Source organism: Microcaecilia unicolor, chromosome 1 (genome assembly GCF_901765095.1).
Source record: "Microcaecilia unicolor chromosome 1, aMicUni1.1, whole genome shotgun sequence".
Classification (NCBI taxonomy): domain Eukaryota; kingdom Metazoa; phylum Chordata; class Amphibia; order Gymnophiona; family Siphonopidae; genus Microcaecilia; species Microcaecilia unicolor.
Window position 1 is genome coordinate 101961806 of NC_044031.1, and position 25381 is coordinate 101987186.

At 42.4% G+C, this 25381-nt stretch overlaps 1 protein-coding gene across 1 annotated transcript in view; it reads left to right on the forward strand.

Annotated features, from left to right (window-relative positions):
* The window catches only part of MPP7 (membrane palmitoylated protein 7), a 517419-nt gene that overhangs the window by 139276 nt on the left and 352762 nt on the right, over positions 1–25381 (forward strand). Inside the window, exon 2 of the mRNA XM_030199273.1 lies at positions 584–742. Within this exon, the coding sequence (XP_030055133.1) occupies positions 706–742 (37 nt within the window). The 5' untranslated portion in view covers positions 584–705. The remainder of the gene's footprint in view (positions 1–583; positions 743–25381) is intronic.

Genomic DNA, 25381 nt, shown 5'->3' on the forward strand with positions numbered 1-25381 from the left:
GAAGCTAGTCAGAAATGGCAGTAGATGCTTTCATGTCTGGTTCACATGATAGATTAAATGTTCATGACTGGCTTCCAAATGTGACTGCTGCCAGGGACACAGGTATATTGTGGGGAAGCAGAATAAATATCATAGCTGAAATTATCATTACAATTTGAATATGTGCTAAGATGTGCATATTAATAATTTCTGTATTTTCTAGAGACATATTGTCCAAGACATGACAAATATACTTTTAGTAAGTTGATGCCAGCATTGTATTAATGGAGGGGGGGGGGGGGGGGGACCTTATGGAAACTTTCCAGTCATCAAGAGAAATTAGTCTTCATAATTGAACTGTTTAAAAAAAAACCCTATATTTTATCATCTTACAGATTTGTTATTAACTCGAACAATTTCTTGTTTAAATTGAAATATGAGGACCTTGTGATTTAGTTAAAATAACTCATTCACTTTTAAATAACTAGTGTATTTTCTAGGGGATAAGGCACTAAATAGATCAAGTTCTAAAAACGGCTCTTGACATGCTTAAGCTGCATGTTTAACACAGTTCTTTATTGTAAAATGTTTCTTTTCTTTCTAGGGCACGTTTGCAGATAGCATAAATCTTTGTCCGCTGCTTGGCTGTGAGCAGTTTAAACTGAAACTGACAGCTGCCCTCTGGCTGCCAAGTGCTTTTGTGCCATTCCCGTGTGATATTAAATCATGCCAGCTTTATCATCTGGATCTGGGAGTGACACAGGTACGCAAAACTGAAAGAACTGTATGCTTTCCGCTACCTGTATTTTTTTAGTCTTTGATTTATGGATTATTGTCTCTTTTTGAGAAATAAAGAAATGTTAGTCTCTTTAAGTTGTCTAAGGAATTCTAATTTTCAACGATCACTTTCCCTTCTAACACCCTCCTACCCTTTAGTTAGGGCCGCCGAGAGGGGGGGACAGGGGGGACAAACGTCCCCGGGCCCAGGCCTCCGGAGGGGGCCCGGCGACACCGCAGTCCGACCCGCCCTCCCTCCGTTGCTCCCAGCACTAACCTTAAATGCCTCCTTTCACCACGCTTGCAGCAAGCAGCAGCAGGGCAGACCTCTCCTTCCTTCCGTGTCCCGCCCTCGCCTGACGTAACGTCCGCGAGGGTGGGGCACGGAAGGAAGGAGAGATCTGCCCTGCTGCTGCTTGCTGCAAACGTGCTGAAAGGAGGTGTTTAAGGTTAGTGCAGGGCCCGGCCAGGGGGAGGGGGGGCGGCGACCTCGGGTGGGGGGGGGGGGCCCGGTGATGACGACGACGACGACCTCGGGTGGTGGTGGGGGGGCCGGGGGCGGCCTTGTCCCGGGCCTGGCTCTGGCTCTCGGTGGCCCAGCCTTTAGTCATAAATATTCATAAAGAGTCAAATAATCCCCAAATGTTTTTGATTCTGGACCTTTCCCGTGCCTCATGGTGCATGAGGGATTTCCTGTCCTTGTGGGCTGATTGGATCGTTGTCCACAGTAGTCCATGTAATCTGGCCCCAGGAAGAAGAAGGATGGCTTCTGGTGCAGTGGTGACCCCTTCTGGCCACCTAGTGGAAGTAATTTTCTGAGGTTAGGTACTGGAGGAGGTTCCCCTCTAGCCCCCTCTCTCATTAAGGTTCCCAGAGCTGCTCACACGTTCTGCCTCGCAGAGGTAGGAGGGTTGAAAATGCAAAGGATAAAAGTGAAAACTTTGACAGAAAATAGGGTAAATGTCAGAAGTATCCTGAACAGCAAGTGTTGTATAAATGAATACTGAGAAGCACTGTGCCCTCTAAGCTGAACAGGAGTCCTCTAACTGCATTGCAGCCAGTAGGGGGTAGTGCTTCAATATTGTGTTTTCAATTGTTAGCAACAGGAACGTTCCATGGAATCCTTCAGAGCTTGCTTGTTCTTCACTATTGAAAGTGTGATAGTGAAACGGCACCCTCTTACTGGCAGGACTGTAGGTGGAGGACTCCCACTCAGCTTAGAGGGAACAGTATAAAGAGAAAATGCTTGAACCAGTTTGATGAAAAAGACATTAAAACTGCACAATAAGAGCACCCATCAGATATTCTATTAATGCTTTCCAACATATGCCAAAAAAACCTTTGTTTGTGCAAACTCAGATGCATCATTTAATCACTTCCATAAACCACAAAATTAAATTTTCTCTTACTCTAGGCTAGAATAATTTACCTATGTATTCCAAACATTTATATAGTATTTTCCCAGCCAATTGAAGCAGCTTCTGCAGTTGCTTAACTCCAATTAGATTTTAATGGGCATGACTTTTGACGCTTAAGATGTCATGACACTTTGAGGGAGTAGGAAGTAACAGCCCTCTTTTACTCTATCACTTAACAGCACAAACGTTAAACAACCTTGCATTATCTCTCTATATAAAACGCACCTCCAACGTTCGAATGAAGCCTCTGTTAGCCAAAAGTGAAGGGGGTGAGATCGCATTGTGTCTGCCCCGCCCACGCGTCAAACGTGATGACGTCGAGGGCGGAGCAATGACACTCATCCAATCGCAACGCTCGGCAGCGAAGCGTCAGGGAAGGAGGCGGAGCTCTCAACGTCTAGCCTTCCCTTCGCTGTGTTCCGCCTTCTTCTGACGTCAAAAGAAGGCGGAACACAGCGAAGGGAAACCTAGACGTCGGGAGCACTGCCTCCTTCCCTGACGCTTCGCTGCCGGAAACGCCACGGAGGTACGTTAAAAACAAGAAAAACAAATAAAAACCATGTTGGCGGGAGCGAAGAGGGTGGCCACAAAAGAAAAACAATGGGAGCGGGAGGGCACGGGAGAAACGACACCATGGATGCGAAGGGGGTGGGGGGGAGAAGAGGGCGGCCCAGGCTGGGACATGGGAGAGAGAGGAGCATGGATGCAAGGGGGGGTCATGGAAGGGAGACAGGGGACTTGCTGGAAAAGGATGAATGGAGGCGGCAGGGGACAGAGGAGCATGGATGGGCATGGATTGGGAGGGCAGGGCTCAGGGAGAGAGGGCAATTGCTGGAAAGGGATGAATGGAGGGGGCAGGGGACAGAGGAGCATGGATGGCCATGGATTGGGAGGGCAGGACTCAGGGAGAGAGGGAAATTGCTGGATAGGGATGAATAGAGGGGACAGATGGGCATGGATGGATATGGATTGCAGGGCAGGGCTCAGGGAGACAGGGCAATTGCTGGATAGGGAAAAATGGAGGGGCCAGGTGACAGATGAGCATGGATGGGCATGGATTGGAAGGGCAGGACTCAGGGAGAGGGGAATTGCTGGATAGGGATGAATGGAGGGGACAGATGGGCATGGATGGATATGGATTGCAGAGCAGGCCTCAGGCAGAGAGGGGAAATGCTGGATAGGGAAAAATGGAGGGGCCAGGTGACAGAGGAGCATGGATGGGCATGGATTGGAAGGGCAGGACTCAGGGAGAGGGGAATTGCTGGATAGGGATGAATGGAGGGGACAGATGGGCATGGATGGATATGGATTGCAGAGCAGGCCTCAGGCAGAGAGGGGAAATGCTGGATAGGGAAAAATGGAGGGGCATGGATTGGAAGGGCAGGACTCAGGGAGAGGGGAATTGCTGGATAGGGATGAATGGAGGGCACAGATGGCCATCGATGCATATGGATTGCAGGGCAGGCCTCAGGCAGAGAGGGGAATTGCTGGATAGGGATGAATGGAGGGGCCAGGTGAAAGAGGAGCATGGATTGGAAGGGCAGGACTCAGGGAGAGGGGAATTGCTGGATAGGGATGAATGGAGGGGACAGATGGCCATGGATGGATATGGATTGCAGGGCAGGCCTCAGGCAGAGAGGGGAAATGCTGGATAGGGAAAAATGCAGGGGCCAGGTCACAAAGGAGCATGGATGGGCATGGATTGGAAGGGCAGGACTCATGGAGAGGGAAATTGCTGGATAGGGATGAATGGAGGGGACAGATGGCCATGGATGCATATGGATTGCAGGGCAGGCCTCAGGGAGACAGCGGAATTGCTGGATAGGGATGAATGGAGGGGCCAGGTGACAGAGGAGCATGGATTGGACTCACACTTTCACTCTGACTCTCAAACACTCACTCTCACATACACTCTCCCAAACACACACACTCCGAGGAAAACCTTGCTAGCGCCCGTTTCATTTGTGTCAGAAACGGGCCTTTTTTACTAGTTTTAAATACATGCTTACATATTTTATGTGGAATGCCACTTTTTGTATTGTTATGTGTTGGAACAACTCTCCTTAGGCATTCATGGATTCATAATGATGATAACTCTCTCTGAGGTATTAGGAATTTTTTGATTAAACTTTTTATATTGCAGCATTTACCATTAACTTCATTATCCTAATCTAGTCCTCATATCCACCTAGTGTTTTAGGGCACTAGTGTTTTCGAACAGTCTTCAAGCTTCTTTAGCTGGTCATGTTTTCAGGTTGTCACTGACAAATATCTGAGAGCTATATCTCCATAGATTGAAAGCAGCGCATGGAAATATGCCTCATACACATTTATTAGTATCCTAAAAAGCTCATTGACTGGGAGGAAGAGGTGGTGTCTGAGGAGTGTTTGGAGGACCACTGCTATATATGACAGGCACTAGGTAATAATGTGCCACTATGACATAACTTTTCTTAGCGTCATCTTCCACTGTTGTGAACAAATGGGCGTTATCCCTTCCTACCAGCATGTGGAAGTTTAAAAAAAAAAAAAAACCAACCCATTCTTGCAGGTTATTTCCCTCTTGAAATCCCTGGACTGGGTAGTTAACCGTTCCGAGAGTCAGCTAGTCCTGTCTCAGTCTCTGGAGTATCTCGGTATCTGTTTCAGTATGGCCAGATGGATGATTTTTCTTCTGGAGGAGCGGGTGAAGAAGCTCCTGGCACAGTTGATCTGGCTATGTGATCTCCTCGAGCCCATGGTTTGGGATTACTTGCATCTCTTGAGATCCGTGGCCACTGTGCTGGAGGTGGTGTCTTGGGCGAGGGCTCATATGCACCCTCTGCAGTGGGCTTAATTGTCCTGATGGGCACCAGCCTTACAGGACTTCCATTGTCCTCTACCATCCAAGGTGAGGCTTAGTCTAGCCTGGTGGGATAGTCCGGTTCACCTGCTGAGAGTGGCTCCTCTGGAACCCTTGCAGTGGATTCTGGTCACCATGGATGCAAGTCTCCTCTGTTGGGGAGCTCACTGTCTGGGCAGGGGGGCTTAGGGCACCTCATTGAACCAAGAGGTGTCCTGGTCCATGAATTGCCTGGTGTCCTGAGTCGTCTGCCTAGCTCTTAAGAGTGTTGGTTGCTACTTGAGGGGAAAGCAGTCAGAGTGATGTTGGACACTGCCATAGCGGTGGCATACATGAACAAGCAGGGTGGTGCCAGGAGTTAGGCTGTATCTCCGTCAGTGGGTGAAGACACATCTGCAGGCCCTTTCAGTGGTCCACATTGTAGGCAAGGATAAGGTACAGGCAGATGTTCTGAGTCACTCCCTCCAAGATACAGGAAGGTGGGAGCTGGGACAACCATTCTTTCAGGTTATTCTGGATCACTGGGGCCCTCCACAATTTGACTTGATGGTGTCCAGGATCAACTTTTAAATCGATGGAGAGAGCTGTCCTCCCAGGGGATGGAAGCCCTGGTTCAACCATGGCAGTTGGAGGAGCCCTTCCACACCTTCGTTCTGTGGCCTCTGATAGGCCATCTTTTGCACAGGATTGCACATCATCCTCATTTGGTCCTATTGGTGGTACTGGACTGGTCTCACAGGTTGTGGTATGCCGGTACTCTGGTGCCTCTTGGTGGAGATGCTCTTTCATGCCCAGGGGTAAGGGTGTCTGTCCCCTCCAGACATGGATGATCCGGATTCCTTCTTGTATATGGTTTGATTACTGGGAGGAGATCTTTGGAGAAGCATGGGTTCGCCCCACAGTGTCTCTACACTGCTCCTTGCCAGAAAGGCCTCTAGGTCCCTGATTTATATCAGGATTTTGCGAGTTCTTCAATCCTGCTGCGGGAAGTGGTCCCTGCCTCCCTGGAGGGCTCTGATTCCTGATTTATTTTGGGTTTTCTACAGCTGGGCCTGGCTCAGGGGCTTGCTCTGAGCTCCCTGAGGGTCCAGATGGCAGCTCTAGCCATTTTTATTGGCTTTGCATAGAGAGTTGGATCGGTTCCTGAAGAGGGTGGTGATTCATCTGCACCCTCTGCTTCGTCTTTCCTTCCCTTCGCAGGACCTCAATCTGGTGCTCCAGGAACTGTCAAAGGCTCCATTTGAGCTTCTGTGCTCGGTTTCAACCAAGGACCTTACCATCATTGCAGTGTTTCTGGTAGCTATCACCTCTGCTTGTAGAACCTCCAAGGTTCAGGCACTGTTTTGCTGGGACCTGTATCTGTCCTTCATGGAGGACTTGAGGGTCCCTGTGTATGGTCCCCTCCTTTCTGCTGAAAGTGGTGTCTCAGTTCATGTTAATCAGGAGGCCTGCTCACTCTCCTTTTTGGCATAAGGTTTGGCTCCTGGGGATAGGAAGCTCCATGAAATAGATGTCTGGAGGATGCTGCTCTGGTACCTGATGGAGGTGAATGAATTTTGTCTCTGTCAACCTCATTGTGCTATCCATGGCTCTTAGGAAGGGTTAGGCAGCCTCTAGGCTCCACTGCAAGGTGGATCAAGGTGGCTTTGAGCCTGTCTACATCGGCAAGAAAAGGGCAGAGGTTCAGGCGGTGTCATCTGAGGACATTTGTAGAGCAGCGACTTTGGTTGCTGTGTTGAGTCTTTTTATGAATAAACTTTGAGCTTGATTTATCTATGCCTCCCTCATTCTCTTTTGGAAGTGTCCTGTTGGCTATACTAATCCTTTGTCATGACTTAGTTTATAAGAATCTACTTGTCAGTTGTGTTATACCTGTCTAGCACAACTACCTCCTTTAAAAGTTTTTTATGGCTTTCCTTCATGTATTTCTATCATCTTTTGTGGGTCTGTAAAAAGAATATTCTTAAGTTCTATACTCAATTTATACCTTTGGTAACATAGCATCTTATATAAAGGATTGTGATTTTTATATATTTTGCTTGGAAAGGACACATTCTTTGTAGTGTGGGTGCAGATGATGAAAATACATTAATGAGGGTGGGTTTAATGAATTGGAATGTATACTCCCCCTATGACTTATATTTATTTCTATTTACCACTGTTGTGTACACTGTGAATGTTGTAGTTTTCACTAGTTCCAAAATCTTGTTTGTTTTTGGCTAGCCTCGGTTCATCAGGTGGTCAGTGCCTATGTACCAGGAATTAAATTAGTAGTACTAGATGGGGCCTTGTGATATTTATATGCTGTCACTTTCTATATGGGTTTTAGAAAAAAGATAGAGATAGCACTATACTTCCGTATGCAGAATAACCCTGCTTTTAGAGGAGTGCATAACCTCGTCTGAATACCATGCATGTGAATATTTATTGTTTAATACAGTTTTTTCTTGTTTAAAGTGTATAAACTGAATCTGATGCTGCTGCTGTCTAACTTAACTTACTCTTCAGCTGTAGACTTAAAAGTACAGACAACATGATTGTTTCCAGAATCAACCTCTTTAACCTCAATTGCAGATATTTTGTTTCTTACAGCAAAACTAACTGCTTAAAACAATTGCTTTATTTATATTCCAGAATTATTTTTAAAGTTTTAAAAGAAGTGATTTAATACCACAGAGAGACATAATTTGGAAGACACTGAGTTTTAAATGCCAGTTGTTAGTGATAGCATATACTGCTCTTAGTTCCAATTTTATCTCAGACGATGTTTTCTATAATACTGCTCTGGGTGAGTTTTGTGCAGTAGAAAAATATACAGTAAATGGAAGAGATTGTGTTTGATGTAAATGATGAAGTGATTCTTTGAACTTTTAGTGGTGGGGAAAAAAACTTAGCTTGTCATTGTTGTTCTGGACATCAGGTGTTTGTTGCTTAGGGCTTGATTTTACTAAGCCATTTCCATTCTGTGTGTATGGGAAAAGTAACTTAGTAAATTCAGTGTTCAGTGGCCCTTAACTGCAAAAATAGTTTTGATTTTAGGCTTAATACTTGGGTGTATGGACTACAAATGAAAGAAAGTAAATATCCCTGTTTTTAGAAGAATTTATTTTCTATATCTTTAAGGACAAGGTTAGTGTTTCAAAATATGTAAGAGCCATGGAACGTAGAGACCATATTTTTTTATCATTTAGCACTGGTTTATAGCTTCAACAGACATGTCTTAAAACTGAAGCTATGAGGGATATGACAAGAATGGTGATATCAAATTTCTCTAGACGAACAGTAAATTTTTCCATTCTGATGTCAAGAATGTTGAGCATCTGGAATCTACAATAGTGTGATTGAATGGTTTGCTACTGGAACAAGTTTTTCTTTTTTCCTACTAATTAATTTTTCTCCTAGGGTCTAGTGGTTTACTATAGAATTTTTAATTCTGTAATGGGTCTTTAGATTTGGAAGTGTTCTGAAGATTTCTTTTTTTTTTTTTTTTTTTTGCGCTACCCATTTAGAGGTAAGTTTATTTCCATCTCAGCCTTTGATACAAAAGAAAGCACTAAACATTTAAACTCTCTAGAGGCTTTAATAAAAAACTTACAGCAACAATACTTAATACTCAATCTCTTGACATACTAAACAATCTGTTCAAACATAAGCCACTTTAAGCCTGCAAGTAGGTGGGAAAATGTGGGATACAAATGCAATAAATAAGTATGAATACAATAAACTATGAAACCAAAGAGCTGGTCATGAGATATTTTTATAAAAAAGAATAAACTATGCAGAAATGAATAAATCAGGACAAATGCTTCCTAACTACTTAAAATGAAACAAATATAAGTCTAAAATCTCTTCAGTTAAGCATGAAAATAGTTTAAACCAATAATACAGATACCTTAAAAGCATTCCATTTGCTTTACACCAACAGCAATCTTTACAAATCCGAGTTTTCTTGTGTTCCTGGATCTCTTTTACAGAGCCTTCCATACCCTACTTGCTTTCCAAATGATATACAACATCTACAAAAAGACATAAATATCCAAGATATAACAGAGGATATTAAAAACAAACAAACAAAAAAAGCTCCTGGCCCAGATGGTCTTTCTTGTGAATTTATTTGTCTGTTTAAACAAAATCTTGCATCACATCTTTTTGAATTTTTATCATGCATTAAACACTAATACAGATATTCCTGACTGGTTTTCTGAAGCAACTATCACTGTTCTACCCAAACCAAATAAGGATCCAACTTTTATATCTAATTCTAGACCAATTTCACTCTTAAATATTAATTATAAAATCTATGCAAAAATCCTAGCTGATAACAAAGTAGTATGTAAAATTATACACCCTAATCAGATAGGATTTATGCCCAACCGTCTTATTACTGACAATTCTAGAATATTTTACCAGCTCTCCATTTTTTCTAGGACTCATTCCTCTTCTGTCATAGCTTTGTCCATTGATGCAGAGAAGGCTTTTGACAGAGTAAAGTGGGCTTTCCTTTTTAAAGGTTTGGAATGGTTTGGTGCCCCAGAATCATTTATAACTAAGGTTAAAATTCTATACTCCTCTCCTACTGCAAAAATAATAGCAAATAATACATTATCCCAATCCATTCACCTGCATAGAAGCACAAGGCAAGACTGCCCCCTATCATCACTTCTACTACTACTACTATTTAGCATTTCTATAGCGCTACAAGGCATACGCAGCGCTGCACAAACATAGAAGAAAGACAGTCCCTGCTCAAAGAGCTTACAATCTAATAGACAAAAAATAAATAAAGTAAGCAAATCAAATCAATTAATGTGAACGGGAAGGAAGAGAGGAGGGTAGGTGGAGGCGAGTGGTTACAAGTGGTTACGAGTCAAAAGCAATGTTAAAGAGGTGGGCTTTCAGTCTAGATTTAAAAGTGGCCAAGGATGGGGCAAGACGTAGGGGCTCAGGAAGTTTATTCCAGGCGTAGGGTGCAGCGAGACAGAAGGTGCGAAGTCTGGAGTTGGCAGTAGTGGAGAAGAGAACAAATAAGAAGGATTTATCCATGGAGCGGAGTGCACGGGAAGGGGTATAGGGAAGGACGAGTGTGGAGAGATACTGGGGAGCAGCAGAGTGAATACATTTATAGGTTAGTAGAAGAAGTTTGAACAGGATGCGAAAACGGATAGGGAGCCAGTGAAGGGTCTTGAGGAGAGGGGTAGTATGAGTAAAGCGACCCTGGCGGAAGATGAGACGGGCAGCAGAGTTTTGAACCGACTGGAGAGGGGAGAGGTGACTAAGTGGGAGGCCAGCAAGAGGCAGATTATGGCGTTAGAATCGTTACTTACAGCAATCAGAACATCAATGGATATCTCAGGCATACACATCGGAGATGCTGAAATAAAAGTCTGTGCATATGCAGATGATCTGCTTTTTTTCATCGACCCAACCTCATCTTTAAATAAATGTTTCCAAATAGTTTCAACTTACTCCAAGTTTTCTGGTTATATCATTAACAAGCAGAAAACAGAAGTAATCCCACTCAATGTACATGCCACCCAGATGAATTATCCTCACATAGCTTGCTCTGGTCTTCCAAAAGTATCAGATAATTAGGTTTAGACCTTTGCCCTGACCTAGAATCAACTATTAATCTCTATTAAAAGAAAATTACTGAATTGGTCAGAAATCTCATTCACTCCTGGAACCCTTTACACATATCTTGGTGGGGGCATGTAGATACAATCAAAATGATGATTGTACCTAAAGTAAACTTAAGTACATACTACATACATCGTCCATACTTAGCATGATCCCCGTTCTTTTCTCAGCTGGAGAAGCAATTGTTTCTTTGGTCTTCCAAAACTCCAAAAATTGCATTAAAAACTCGTAAAAATCCCAAAGAACGTGCTGGGGTCTCTTTCCCTGACTTTCTTTTTATATCACAAAGCCTTTATATCTCCACAAGCCTGTCACTTGCTGCTTGATTCTTCTCCATACACCCCTTCTGATTGAAAGAGAATTATGGAAGTCATATTTTCCGCCTAATGCTTTACCCCTTTCCCTTCCTACTCATCTAAAATCAAATTGTATTATTTCATCTTCCCACTGCTGGTTAGTAGAATTAGATAATTTCATGGACATTCCTTCTACTTTCTCCATTTTCTCAAGTATTTGGGGAAACCCTAAGCTTAAAATTAATAACCACCCTATTTTCTGGACTGACTGGTCAACAAAAGGGATCTGGTTAACTTTCACAATTATTAAATCACAACATCATAATTCCCTTTAGTGAATTGTCTGCCCAATTCTCTATACCTTATAATTGTCACTATAAATGGATACAATTCAACCATTGTATCGATTAAACTAAATTGTTTCTTTTCTATCTCACCCCCCCCCCCCACTATTAACCACTTTTATTAATGTGCTATTTAACAAAGGCCATGCCGCTTCCAATATATATAAACTTTTTATTTCAAAACTCTTCAAAGAAAAAGAAGATTTACATTAAGTTTGGGAAAATGATATACAATATCATCTCAATTCTAAATAATGGACCAAAGTAAGTAGACCAATCAGATCTGCTAATTATTTGCAATCACTTTACTTTCTTCACCATCGAGCCATCTGGACTCCTCAAAAAATGGCTGTGGCTGGACTGGCTCCTAACAATGTATGTTGGTCTTGCAATACACATCAGGGAACTATTCTTCATGTGAACTACGAATGTCAACACCTTCAGCTTCTGGACTCAAGTTTGGAAATATGTGACATCCATTCTACCCATTTCAGATCCAATCTCACCACAAATTGTTATTTTTGGTTCTTTTATTTTCTAAGATAGACTTGACCTTCCACAATCGAAATTGCCATATTTTAGTCGCTGCAACAAAAGCCATTGTATTCAACTAGAACGATAGCACTAACCTAAATGTTCATTTTTGGTGGCACTCCATATTACAAATACATAGACTTGAATTATCCCTTTCAGATAAATTGGGTAAGACAATTCACTCTATTAAGGTATGGTCTCTGCTTGATAAATTTTTAGATATTCAATGACATTCACTAGCATACTAAGAAATGATTATTTCTTTACTGTTTATTCTCTTTCGAGTGCCCGTACGTTAGATAATTCATTGATTATGGTCTTTTTGATTCAGAAAAGGCATTTAACAGAATAGAGTGGGATTATTTGTTTCAATCTTTAAAATGATTATTTATGTATAACAATATTTATACCCCTCGGTTTTCCAATACATGTTGGTTCAATGTGGCTTACAGAATTAGATTTTAAAAAAACTCTGAAAATTAGCTCAAAATGACTTACAACTTAGATTGGAATGCCTATACAGTGAAGATATTCTTATTAAATCCATGTCTGATTTAAAACCGTTTCAGTCCGGTTTCTACCTTATAACATTTTCTGGAAAAGGCGACTTTTAATTGCTTTTGAAAGTTCAGGTAATGAGATGTACCTCTTAGATCTTTTGGTAACCCATTACATAATCTCGTGCTGTGATATGGAAACCCTCCTGAGAATATGGATTTGTATATAATTTTCTGGCAGTTCGGGTAGTGAAGATTTAGGTAGTTCTGTGCATCTGGTTTTGTATTCCTCAGTGGGAGGTTAATCAGGTCTATCATGTATTCAGTTGTCATCCCAAAAATAATGTGAAACACCATAAATGCTATATGTTACTGGACTCAAACATGGAATAAAATCTCAAGCATGTCTACCTATTTAACCTTGGTATCATAATTTCCAATAAGTTATTCTTTGCTTCTCAACTCCAGGCTTAATTATTATTGACTTAAGCTTTTCGATATAATGCTAGTACTGACTACCTAACATTATTCTGCACTGGAAAAACAACTCTAACCTAAGCATACGTGAATCGTGAAGCCATTTGTGCATTATCAGAAAATACTAGGAGGTGGCTGATTTTAAAACTCATAACCATTCAAAAGTTTAAAAAACATAGACTCCTTTTGATACCTGTATTTCCAGTGGCTGAGATCTTCAATAAATACCTGTTTAACACACCAGTGATACGTTAATTTTTCTGTATTACATCTTGCCTCACCAATCTATTACATTTCTTTGAAAGGGTAAACAAACGTGGATAAAGGCGAGCCGGTTGATATTGTGTATATGAATTTTCAAAAGGCGTTTGACAAAGTACCTCATGAAAGACTCCAGAGGAAATTGGAAGTCATGGGATAGGAGGTAGTGTTCTATTGTGTATTAAAAACTGGTTAAAAGATAGAAAACAGCGAGTAGGGTTAAATGGTCAGTATTCTCAATGGAGAAGGGTAGTTAGTGGGGTTCTCCAGGGCTCTGTGCTGGGACTGCTGCTTTTTAACATATTTATAAATGACCTAGAGATGGGAGTAACTAGTGAGGTAATTAAATTTGCTGATGACACAAAGTTATTCAAAGTCGTTAAATCGCGGGAGGATTTTGAAAAATTACAAGCGGACCTTACGAGACTGGGAGACTGGGCGTCTAAATGGCAGATGACGTTTAATGTGAGCAAGTGCAAAGTGATGCATGTGGGAAAGAGGAACCCGAATTATAGCTATGTCATGCAAGGTTCCACGTTAGGAGTCACGGACCAAGAAAGGGATCTAGGTGTCGTTGATGATACATTGAAACCTTCTGCTCAGTATGCTGCAGCGGCTAAGAAAGCAAATAGAATGTTAGGTATTTTAGGAAAGGAATGGAAAACAAAAGTGGGGATGTTATAATGCCTTTGTATCGCTCCATGGTGCGACTGCACCTCAAATATTGTGTTTAATTCTGGTCGCTGCATCTCAAAAAAGATATAGTGGAATTAGAAACAGTACAGAGAAGGGCAACGAAAATGATAAAGGGGATGGGACGACTTGCCGATGAGGAAAGGCTGAACCGTCTAGGGTTCTTCAGCTTGGAGAAAGGATGTCTGAGGGGAGGTATAGAGGTCTAAAATAATGAGTGGAGTGGAACTGGTAGACGTGAATCATTTGTTTACTCTTTCCAAAATACTAGGACTAGGGGGCGTGTGATAAACTACAAAGTAGTAAATTTAATACGAATCGGAGGTAGTTACGCAAAGGACTACTTTGTTAGTGACCTTTGCACTAGAACTAGATAGAGATGCAGTGCTCAGATTATCCTTAAGGCACTTAAATTCTTTATTTTTGGGTTCAAAGGTAAGGGTTTTCCCGGATTTATCTAGGGAAACCCAAAAACGACGTAAGTCATTTCTTGCTTTGCGTCCTAGGGTTATAGCCCTGGGAGCAAATTTTCTTTTGAAATTTCCTTGTGTGTGTAGGATATTGTTACACACAAAACAATACAAATTCTTTGAACCCCAACAGTTGGATGATTTTTTAAAAGGAAAAGAGAGTATAATTGTGAAAGTTTAGACCCAAATGTAACACTGTAAAGCAGCTTGGAGTTAGTTAGCAGAGCATGGCACAGTCTTTGGTTTAATAGAGTTATAAACTGGATATTGATATTGATTGATAGCAGTTGTGTATTTTCAAATTCTTGGATCATTTCTTTAACTTTGTGGTCGATAGCAATCTTGTCATTTTCTTGCTTATTTTATTTCCTTATATTTTTCAAGTATTGTGTATTATTATTCTTGAATGAATATTATGTAAACTAAAATGCTTATAAATAAATAATTAAAATTTTTTTAATACGAATCAGAGAGAACTTTTCTTCACTCAACGTGTAATTAAACGCTGGAATTCATTGCCAGAGAATGTGGTAAAGGTGGTTAGTTTAGCGGGGTTTAAAAAAGGTCTGGACAGCTTCCTAAAGGAAAAGTCCATAGACCATTATTAAATTGACTTGTGGAAAATCCACTGCTTATTTCTTGGATAAGCAGGATAAAATGTATTGAACTTTTTTTGGGTCTTGCCAGATATTTGTGACCTGGATTGGCCACTGTTGGAAACAGGATGCTGGGCTTGATGGATTTTTGGTCTGTCCCAGTGTGGCAATACTTATGTACTTCTGCACCTCTGTTATGGTTCTATTTTGTAATTTATGTGTTCTGTAATTACCACTTGTATTATTCGTTATTCTTCAAAATCAATAACAAATATTTTAAAAAATCATTATATTAATGCACAACGTAATCTTGATGTCTGTGTTGGGCAAAGTGATAGAAACTGTTACAAAGAAGAAAATTACTGAACACAATCAAACATGGTTTAATGGGACAATCAACATGGATTCAGCCAAGGGACATCTTGCCTCACTAATCTGCTACATGTAACGGGAGAAATTCAACACATGAACTGTATGAATTTATCCCTGCTGTTCCCCATTTCATTTTTGTCTGTGTGCCTGTTTTTTTTCTCTTTTTTTTCCTGTTTGAGTGCTCCAGCCAATGTGGGCAGGCTGCCTGCAAATATCTGTAGTATTTTATTCCTGCTTATTGAAGTCCTAGAAATCCTAGGTTGTCCTTTTACTGAACTCTTACTTCTTGCACCTGCTCAGGAACTCAGTTTCTGGAGGGGGGCATGGATGCAAGGGGAGGAGTTTGGATCTCTAAAGGGGTGGTCACTAGTGGCAGAAGTGAACTCCTCCCCCCCCCCCCCCCCCAAAAGTAATTTAAACTCCTTGATTGCTGGCAAAAATCTCTTCGGTCATCTCCTGTTTGCCCCATACATCTCATGAGAGAGCCCCTTGACTCTTTCCTGCTATACCTCAAGCATCTCACTGATTCAGGAAGCAGCCTGTCATACCTCAAGGGCTGGCAATTAAGGCACTTGCCAGAGATTTAGGGACAGGTGTAAACTGGTTGTTAATAGCTTATTTTTATTAGGAGGAACGGGGAACCTTCTCACCTCTATCAAGTCTGACAGAGAAGGAGAGAGAGGATGATCTTGAAGCTTGCCGAATACACCTCAGGCAGAGGGAGATTTAAGTAAGCATTTCAAGATCTGATTATGTGCCGGCTGCAGAGCCTTAAAGACTAATTGCAGGGAAATTATAAACAAGCCTATTGTATCTTTTCTCTCAAGGTACTGAAAATAGAACTTTGATATATATTTTGGGAACAGCCCAAGTGATGTGTACAGTAGAGGACTGTTGACAGTTAAAAATCATACTATCAAGGGTTGAGTGGAACTGTAATATCTCCAAGTATTAAATGTGCTGGAGAGAAGATGGAGAGAATGATGTAAATCAGTTTGGCCACCTGTACTACTACTACTTCTATTAGCATTTATATAAATTGATGATTTATTTCTTTGCTTCATTAGCTGGAGTCAAAGTAAAGGTTTTGTTTGTTTCAATTTTACAACGGGTATGGACTAAGTTATTAAATGTACAGAAATTCTGGTGGTGTGCTTGCATCGGCCTGCCAGGTTATACCGGAGCCCAACCCTGGTCCAAACCAAGAAATAATTTGTGTGCTCTTTTCCCACCATCCCGGGCTTACACTGGGCCTAATGGCAGCATCCAGAAGAGCTCTCTAAAATCTAATTACACTGTAGTCCGGATGTGTCCATTGCTTTTATTTTTGTTTAAATGCAATGTATGTCTTTACAAAACTTTATCAGTTAAAAAATGTTTAGTGATATGTACGGAGTTAGTAATTTCTGTTTTCTTGCTTGCTGTAACTCCCTGTTCAGCCTGCCTTGATTTTAGTTTCTGCTACTACTTTGTCTCACTGGACAGTATTGAAATCTGTTACATCCCTTTGAGACCCTTTTCCTAAGTTCTGTTGGGCACTAACATGAATAACACAGCAAAGATGACCTAACATAGGATGCATTAAAGCATTCTTTGTTTTGCCATATGGTAGTTATATTTTCTTCAGTTTTTTGAGAGGGTGTTGTCAGGGCGGAGAGTTGGAGTTCCTGAGTTTACTAGTTAAGGCATCTACTCTACCGTGCACTAACTGGTTAGCACACAGTTAACGCAGGAGGCTTTACTGCCTACAAAATAGGTGGCTGTAAATGTGCCCACAGTAATTTTTTTTTTTTTAATGGCAACAGCGCATACCCATTAATGAAAGTAATAGAAAAAAGGATTTTTATGAACATGGTAAAAATGGCCTTAGCAAGTAGTTAAAGAACTGCATAGGGGTGCACTAAGGCCATTTCTTACTGCAGCTCTGTAAAAGGACTCCTTTGTTTGGTAAGCATCGGCATTTGCCCTCAAAGATGTCATTGCATTCTTTTACATTAAATTTTAGTTGGCAAACTCTTCGCTACATGAGACTTCTTGGGTTTCTTTATTTCTACACCATCTGTAATGTCCATTTTACAGATTTTATTGCCATCTGCAAATATTCCCTTCTACTTCAATATGATCAGTGAGATTGTTTACTAAAACTAGACACAGAATTGTTTCTGTGGCAGTCCAGATACAAGCAATAGATATTAACATCTGATAGTGGGGATGGTTTGATTTTTACCATTTAATAACAAGAGTTTGTGCGCTGTAAATATTTTTGGGCTGGTACTTGAGAATGTATGTTAATTGAAATAATTTTGTTTTCTAGTCATAGTTCTAACTATTAAGCTACTTTTGTTCCCTGTTCTTGTTTTTGTCTCTTTTTTTTTTAATACTTCATAACTTGAATTATCTGAATCTCTTTGCAAAACCTACTATACATCATTTGAAAAGGTATGTTGTATTGTCTGAATGGCTGAAGTATATTATTAAAGATTCAGGTTGACGTTCAAAATGATTAATGCAGTTAACATTGGTATTTAACAGCATAAATCTTTTTTTTTAAGTTTTGGGGTGCTGTCAAGATGTCCAGCCAAATGTTCATATCATATAAAAGGAGGTGGCAACAGAGGCTGTCATGGCAGTATTATTTCATGGAGAGGGCAGTAGATACTTGAAATGCCCTCCTCCTGCAGGAGGTGGTGGAATCCTGTTCAGAAGGAATGGATCCACAGAAGCTTAGTGGAGATTGGGTGGCAACACCGGTAATTGGGAGCAAAGCTAGTTCTGGGCATACTTCTATGGTCTGTGCTCTGAAAGTGGCAAGGACAAATCAAGGTCAGGTATATCTAATATAATAATTTGTACCGTTAACGTTCTACGGCTGGCTGGCTGGGTTTGTAACATCCTGACGTCAGCAAGCCTCCAGCGTTCCATTCACTCTCACTGTCCCGCCCTCGCGTACAGATGAAATGACATCATAGGAGGGCAGAACAGTGAGAGGGAAGGGAATGCTGGAGGCGAGCCGACGTCAGGATGTTACCAACGCAAGGCAAGCAAAGGTAACGGAACGCTGGAGGGGAGGGGACGCGAGCCCAACCTGCCTGCAGGGAACGCTGGATGGGAGAGCAGGGCAGAGGAGAATCGCAGGACTTGGAGGGGAAATCAGAATCATGGGACATCGAGGTGAGGGCAGGGCAGAGGAGAATCACTGGACATGGGATGAGAGGAGAGGAGAGGATCGCGGGACATGGATGGGAAGGCAGAGCAGAGGAGAATCGCTGGGGAGGGAAGAATCACGGGACATGCATGGGAGGGCAGGGCACAGGACAATCACTGGACATGGAGGGGAGGACAGAATTTAGGGACGGGGGGGGGGCAGGGCAGAGGAGAATCGATGAGGAGGAGAGGAGAGAATCGCGGGACATGGATGGGAGGGCTGGGCAGAGGAGAATCGCTGTACATGGCGGGGAGGTCAGAATCGCGAGACACGGAGGGGAGGGGAGGGTAGAATCGCTGGACATGGAGGGGAGGGCAGGGCACAGGACAATCGCAGGACATGGAAGGGAGGACAGAATCGCGGGACATCAAGGTGAGGGGAGGGCAGAGGAGAATCAATGGACATGGGAATGGGAGGAGAGGAGAGAATCGCGGGACACGGATGGGAGGGTAGGGCAGAGGAGAATTGCTGGTGAGGGCAGAATTGCGGGACACAGATGGGAGGGCAGGGCACTGGACAATCGCTGGACATAGAGGCGAGGACAATTGCGGGACACGGATGGGAGGGCAGGGCAGAGGAGAATCTCTGCACATGGAGGGGAGGGAAGAATCGCTGGACATGGAAGGGAGGGCAGGGAAGAGAGGAGAAATCGCTTCGACAAGAGCCTTAAAAACATAATCGCCATTACAAGATAGCCTTGCTAGTGCCCGTTTCATTTTTTTGAGAAACAGGCCTTTTTTGCTAGTACATATATAAAATATCACATATAATGAGTTTATCTTGTTGGGCAGACTGGATGGACCATACAGGTCTTTATCAGCCGTCATCTACTATGTTACTGTGACTTGTTCCCATGATTTTATTATTGTCCAGAAAGAAGAGATTTTTTTCCAGTTTTGGCACAGTATGTCATCACAAGAACAAAATATCAGAAAACCAATGGACTTCATTATAGCCTATTTAGTTATGTTTCAACAAATGAGTGATATGTATGAAACTAAATATTTACTTTTATTATTTTGACTTATAAAACCACTTGTCCCTGAATCATGCTCAAAATAGAAAAATCCATTCGTGTATCTAAAATATGAACCTCTACCAAAGATGAGGTGAAGATATGATTTCATGTGCCCCAATTTTACTTTCATTTAATTTCAATATATTCCATTTTAACACCAGGCTTCCCAATTCAAAGTTAAGATGAACCCATCAGGAAACAGGATATCCTCATTGAGATTTGGCCATGTATTATTGTATTGTGTAGAACAGTGGAGAAAAATGAGCACAAAATAGAGTTTTTACTGATGTTTCTTCCAGGTACAATAATTTTAATGCTGTCTTGGTGCTTTTTCAATTTTATTTCATGATTTGTTTTGTTACATTTGTACCCTGCGCTTTCCCACTCATGGCAGGCTCAATGCGGCTTACATGGGGCAATGGAGGGTTAAGTGATTTGCCCAGAGTCACAAGGAGCTGCCTGTGCCTGAAGTGGGAATCAAACTCAATTCCTCAGTTCCCCAGGACCAAAGTCCACCACCCTAACCACTAGGCCACTCCTCCACTCCAGCATATGTACGTATGGGAAGCTTTCAAATGAAAAAACTCTAAAAAAAAAAAAAAAATTATCCACATATAGGCAGTCATATGCATTTGCTATTATTTTTATATAGCAGTATCTTTTTTGTCATCATAAGCAAAAATAAAGGTATATAGCACAGCATTGCAAATTACAAAGAAAGCTCTGGAGCACTGACAAATACATTTTGAATATAACCCTTCCCCTTCACAGGTCCCTGAAACTCCCTCCCCTTCCCCCCAACTTCCCTTATATCCCCCTCCCTGATCCCCTCCTAACAGAGAATGCAAAACCTAGGAGGTGTAATAAAACACCTGCAGGTAGATGATCAAAAACCCTGCGCTGTTCCAAACAGCGCTCTAAAATAGCGCTGGAACAGCACGGGGCGCTATTAGACCTATGATCAGAGATAATGCATGCAAATTTAAGCAGCACAATTATCTCTGATCATGGGGTAGAAGTGCGGGAGAATTGTGCCTGAGCATGTGCTCAGCACAATCCTCCCGCACTTGTTTGACAGGTCTGGGCTGGAGACCAATGAAAAGAGAAGGACGCCCATCTTTAAATCGGAAGATGGACGTCCTCAACTGCCTTGTTGCAGGGACGGCCAAATTTCAAGGGAGTGTCGGAGGTATAGCGATGGGGCAGTTGAGGATATCCAAAATGTGGGCGTTTGTGACAGGGCAGTAGAGGACGTCCAAATTTTGGACGTTTCTGCAATTAGCAGTTAAAGATGTCCAAAATTGGATGTTTCTATGAGAAAGATGTCTTTCACATAGAAACATCCAATTTTGGACATCAACTGCCCATTGCAGAACCGTCCACAATTTGGACGTCCTCAACTGCCCCGTCACAGAACCATCAAAAATTTGGACGTCCTCAACTGCCCTCGCTGGCAGGTTTGCTGTAGGGGGGAATGGGGACCTGCCAGCATGCAAATGCATGCTGGACAGGGCTCACCATTTCTCCCCAATGATCTGGAAACCCTTATGCCAGCTCAGAGCTGGCATAGGGTTTGTCGCAGCCAGCGACCCAATCTTTGGCACGCTGGTCACTGATCATTGGGGATGAATGCGTTAAGTGCTGATTAGCATGCATTTGCAACCTACTTGCGCTAAGAGCCCTCGAGCACGTTGTTTCACGCGCTCGAGGGCTCTGATTATGGGGCGGTAGCAAATGCAGGTGCTAGTATGGCGCTAACAGCCTCTAGCGCTGGTGTTTGCTTTTGATCATCTGCCTGCTGGTGACTTGCCTGCCTGGTGTGAAGGTGGAGGACCTCACTCGTCACCTAGATAGGATTTTAGATAGTGCTGGGGAGGAGCTGGCTGTCTTGGTACATGTGGGTATCATGACATAGGAAAATGTGGGAGAAAGGTTCTGGGAGCCAAATTTAGGTTCTTAGGTAGAAAGCTCAAATCCAGAACCTCTAGGGTAGCATTTTCTGAAGTGCTACCCATTCCACACGCAGGGCCCAAGAGACAGGCAGAGCTCCAGAGTCTTAATGCGTGGATGAGACATTGGTGCAGGGAGGAGGGTTTTAGATTTGTTAGGAACTGGACAACATTCTGTGGAAGGGGGAGCCTATTCCAGAAGGATGGGCTCCACCTTAACCAGGGTGGGACCCAGGCTGCTGGCGTCAGCATTTAAAAAGGAGATAGAGCAACTTTTAAACTAGAGACTGGGGGAAGTCCAACAGTCACTCAAAAGCGCATGGTTAGGGATAAGGTATCTTTCAAAGGTAGCACCAAAACAGGGAAGATAGGGTATCCCGATAGTGAGGTTGCAAAAGGTGTCCTTAAATAAAAATCAGACAAAAGATTGCAAATTAATACTGTCAAGTACTGAGCATGATGTAAATAGGAACAACAAACATAGTTTGAAATGTCTATATGCGAATGGCAGATGCCTAAGAAATAAGATGGGAGAGTTAGAATATATTACACTAAATGAAAATTAGATATTATAGGCATCTCTGAGAACTGGTGGAAGGAGGATAACCAGCGGGACACTGTCATAACAGGGTACAAATTATATTGTAGTGATAGGGTGGATCAAATTGGTGGAGGGGTAGCATTGTATGTTAAGAAGAGCCTTGAATCAAATAGATTGAAAATTCTGCAGGAAACAAAACTCATCTTGAAATTCCATATGTAAAGGGGAAAAGGATAGTGATAGGAGTGTACTACCGTCTGCCTGGCCAGGATGAACAGGACAGATGTAGAAATGTGTTAAAGGAAATTAGGGAAGCTAACAAACTGGGCAACACAATAATAATGGGTGATTTCAATTACCCCAATATTGACTGGGTAAATGTAACATCAGGGCATGCTAGGGAGGTAAAATTCCTTGACGAAATCAAGGACTGCTTTATAGAGCAGCTGGTACAGGAGCTGGTAAGAGAAGGAAAAATTCTAGACCTAGTCCTTAGTGGAGCGCATGATCTGGTGATGGAGGTGATGGGGCCACTTGATAACAGTGATCGTATGATCAAGTTTGATATTAGCTTTGAAGTAAGTATACATAGGAAATCCAATACGTTAGCGTTTAACTTTAAAAAAGGAGACTATGATAAAATGAGCAGAACGGTGAAAAAAAAGCTTAGAGAAACGGCTTTGAGGGTCAAAACTTTACATAAGGCATGGATACTGTTCAAAAACACCATCCTGGAAGCCCAGGCCAAATATATTCCGCATATTAAAAAAGGAGGACGGCATGGTTAAAAAGTGAGGTGAAGAAAGCTATTGGAGCTAAAAGAAAATCCTTCAGAAAATGGAAGAAGGAACAGATTGAAAATAATAAGAAACAGCATAAGGAATGTCAAGTCAAATGCAAAGCGCTTATAAGGAAGGCAAAGATGTGTTGGAGGCAAAAACACGTGGCGGGGCATAATCGGTTGTCATGAGGGCATCCTCGCAGTATGGCCCTGTAAAGGGGCGGGGCAACCAGTATTATCGAAACAAGATGGGGGTCCATCTTTCATTTCGACAATACGGTTGGGGACACCCAAATCATGAAATTTAGGTCGACCTTAGAGATGGTCGTCCTTAGGTCATTTTTGAGATGGTTGTCCCCAGTTTTCGGTGATAATGGAAACCGAGGCTGCCCATCTCAAAAACAACCAAATCCAAGCTATTTGGTCATGGGAGGAGCCAGCATTCATAGTGCATTGGTCCCCCTCACATGCCAGGACACCAACCGGGCACCCTAGGGGGCACTGCAGTGGACTTCAGAAATTGCTCCCAGGTGCATAGCTCCCTTACCTTGGGTGCTGAGCCCCCCAAAACCCACTCCCTACAACTGTACACCACTACCATAGCCCTAAGGGGTGAAGGGGGGCCACCTACATGTGGGTACAGTGGGTTTTGGGGGGGTTTGGAAGGCTCAACATTTACCTCCACAAGTGTAACAGGTAGAGGGAGGATGGGCCTGGGTACACTTGCCTGAAGTGCACTGCAACCACTAAAAACTGCTCCAGGTACCGCATACTGCTGTGATGGAGCTGTGTATGACATTTGAGGCTGGCAAAAAATGTTAAAACATTTTTTTTGGATGGGAGGGGGTTGGTGACCACTGGGGAAGTAAGGTGAGGTCATCCCTGATTCCCTCCAGTGGTCATCTGGTCAGTTTGGGCACCTTTTTGAGGCTTGGTCGTGAAGCAAAATGGACCAAGTATAGTCGTCCAAATGCTCATCAGGGATACCCTTCTTTTTTCTATTATCAGATGAGGATGCCCATCTCTAAATCACGCCCCAGTCCCACCTTCGGTACGGTGCTGACATGCCCCCTTGAATTTTGGTTGTCCCCACGACGGAAAGCAGTTGAGGACGCCCAAAATCGGCTTTCGATTATGCTGATTTGGGTGACCCTGAGAGAAGGACGCCCATCTCCCGATTTGTCGGAAGATGGGCGTCCTTCTCTTTTGAAAATAAGCCTGATATTAAAAATTTGTTTTAGTTACATTAAAAGCAGAAAGCCAGGAAAAGAATCGGTTGGACAGCTAGATGACCGAAGGGTAAAAGGGGCAATCAGAGAAGACAAAGCCGTAGCGGAGAGATGAAATGAATTCTTTGCTTTGGTCTTCACTGAGGAAGATTTGGGAGAGATACCAGTGCCAGAAATGGTATTCAAAGCTGACAAGTTGGAGAAACTGAATGAAATCTCTATAGACCTAGAGGATGTAATGGGGCAATTTGACATATTGAAGAGTAGCAAATCTCCTGGGCTGGATGTTATTCATCCCAGAGAGAGTACTGCTAGAACTGAGAAATGAACTTGCGAAACTATTGTTAGTCATATGTAATTTATCCTTAAAATCGAGCATGGTACTGGAAGATTGGAGGGTGGCCATTGTAATGCCGATTTTTAAAAAAGGTTCCAGGGGAGATCTGGGAAATTATAGACCGGTGAGACTGACATCAGTGCCGGGCAAAATGGTAGAGACTATTATAAAGAACAAAATTACAGAGCATATTCAAAAACATGGATTAATGAGACAAAGCCAACATGGATTTAGTGAAGGGAAATCTTGTCTCACCAATCTACTACATTTCTTTGAAGGGGTGAACAAACATGAATAAAGGTGAGCCGGTCGATATTATGTATCTGTATTTTCAAACGGCGTTTGACAAAGTACCTCATGAAAGACTCCAGAGGAAATTGGAAAGTCATGGGATAGGAGGTAGTGTCCTGTTGTGGATTAAAAACTGGTTAAAAGATAAAAAATGGAGAGTAGGGTTAAATAGTCAGTATTCTCAATGGAGAAGGGTAGATAGTGGGGTTCCCCAGGGGTCTGTGCTGGGACCGCTGTGTTTTAACATATTTATAAATGATCTAGAGATAGGAATAACTTGTGAAATAATTAAATTTGTTGCTGAGACAAAGTTATTCAGAGTTGTTAAATCGCAAGAGGATTGTGAAAAATTACAAGAGGACCTTATGAGACTGGGTGACTGGGCATCTAAATTGCAGATGATGTTTAATATGAGCAAATGCAAAGTGATGCATGTGGGAAAGAGGAACCCGAATTATAGTTATGTAATGCAAGGTTCCACATTAGGAGTCATTGCCTGGGAAAGGGGTCTAGGTGTCCTCGTTGATGATACGTTGAAATCCTCAGCTTGATGTGCGGCGGCTGCTAAGAAAGCAAATAGAATGTTAGGTATTATTAGGAAAGGAATGGAAAACAAAAATGAGGATGTTATAATGCCTTTGTATCGCTCCATGATTCAACCGCACCTAGAATATTGTGTTCAATTCTGGTCACCGCATCTCAAAAAAGATATAGTGGAATTAGAAAAAGTACAGAGAAGGGCATTGAAAATGATAAAGGGGATGGGACGATTTCCCTGTGAGGCAAGGCTAAAGTGGTTAGAGCTGTTCAGCTTTGGGAAAAGACGGCTGAGGGGAG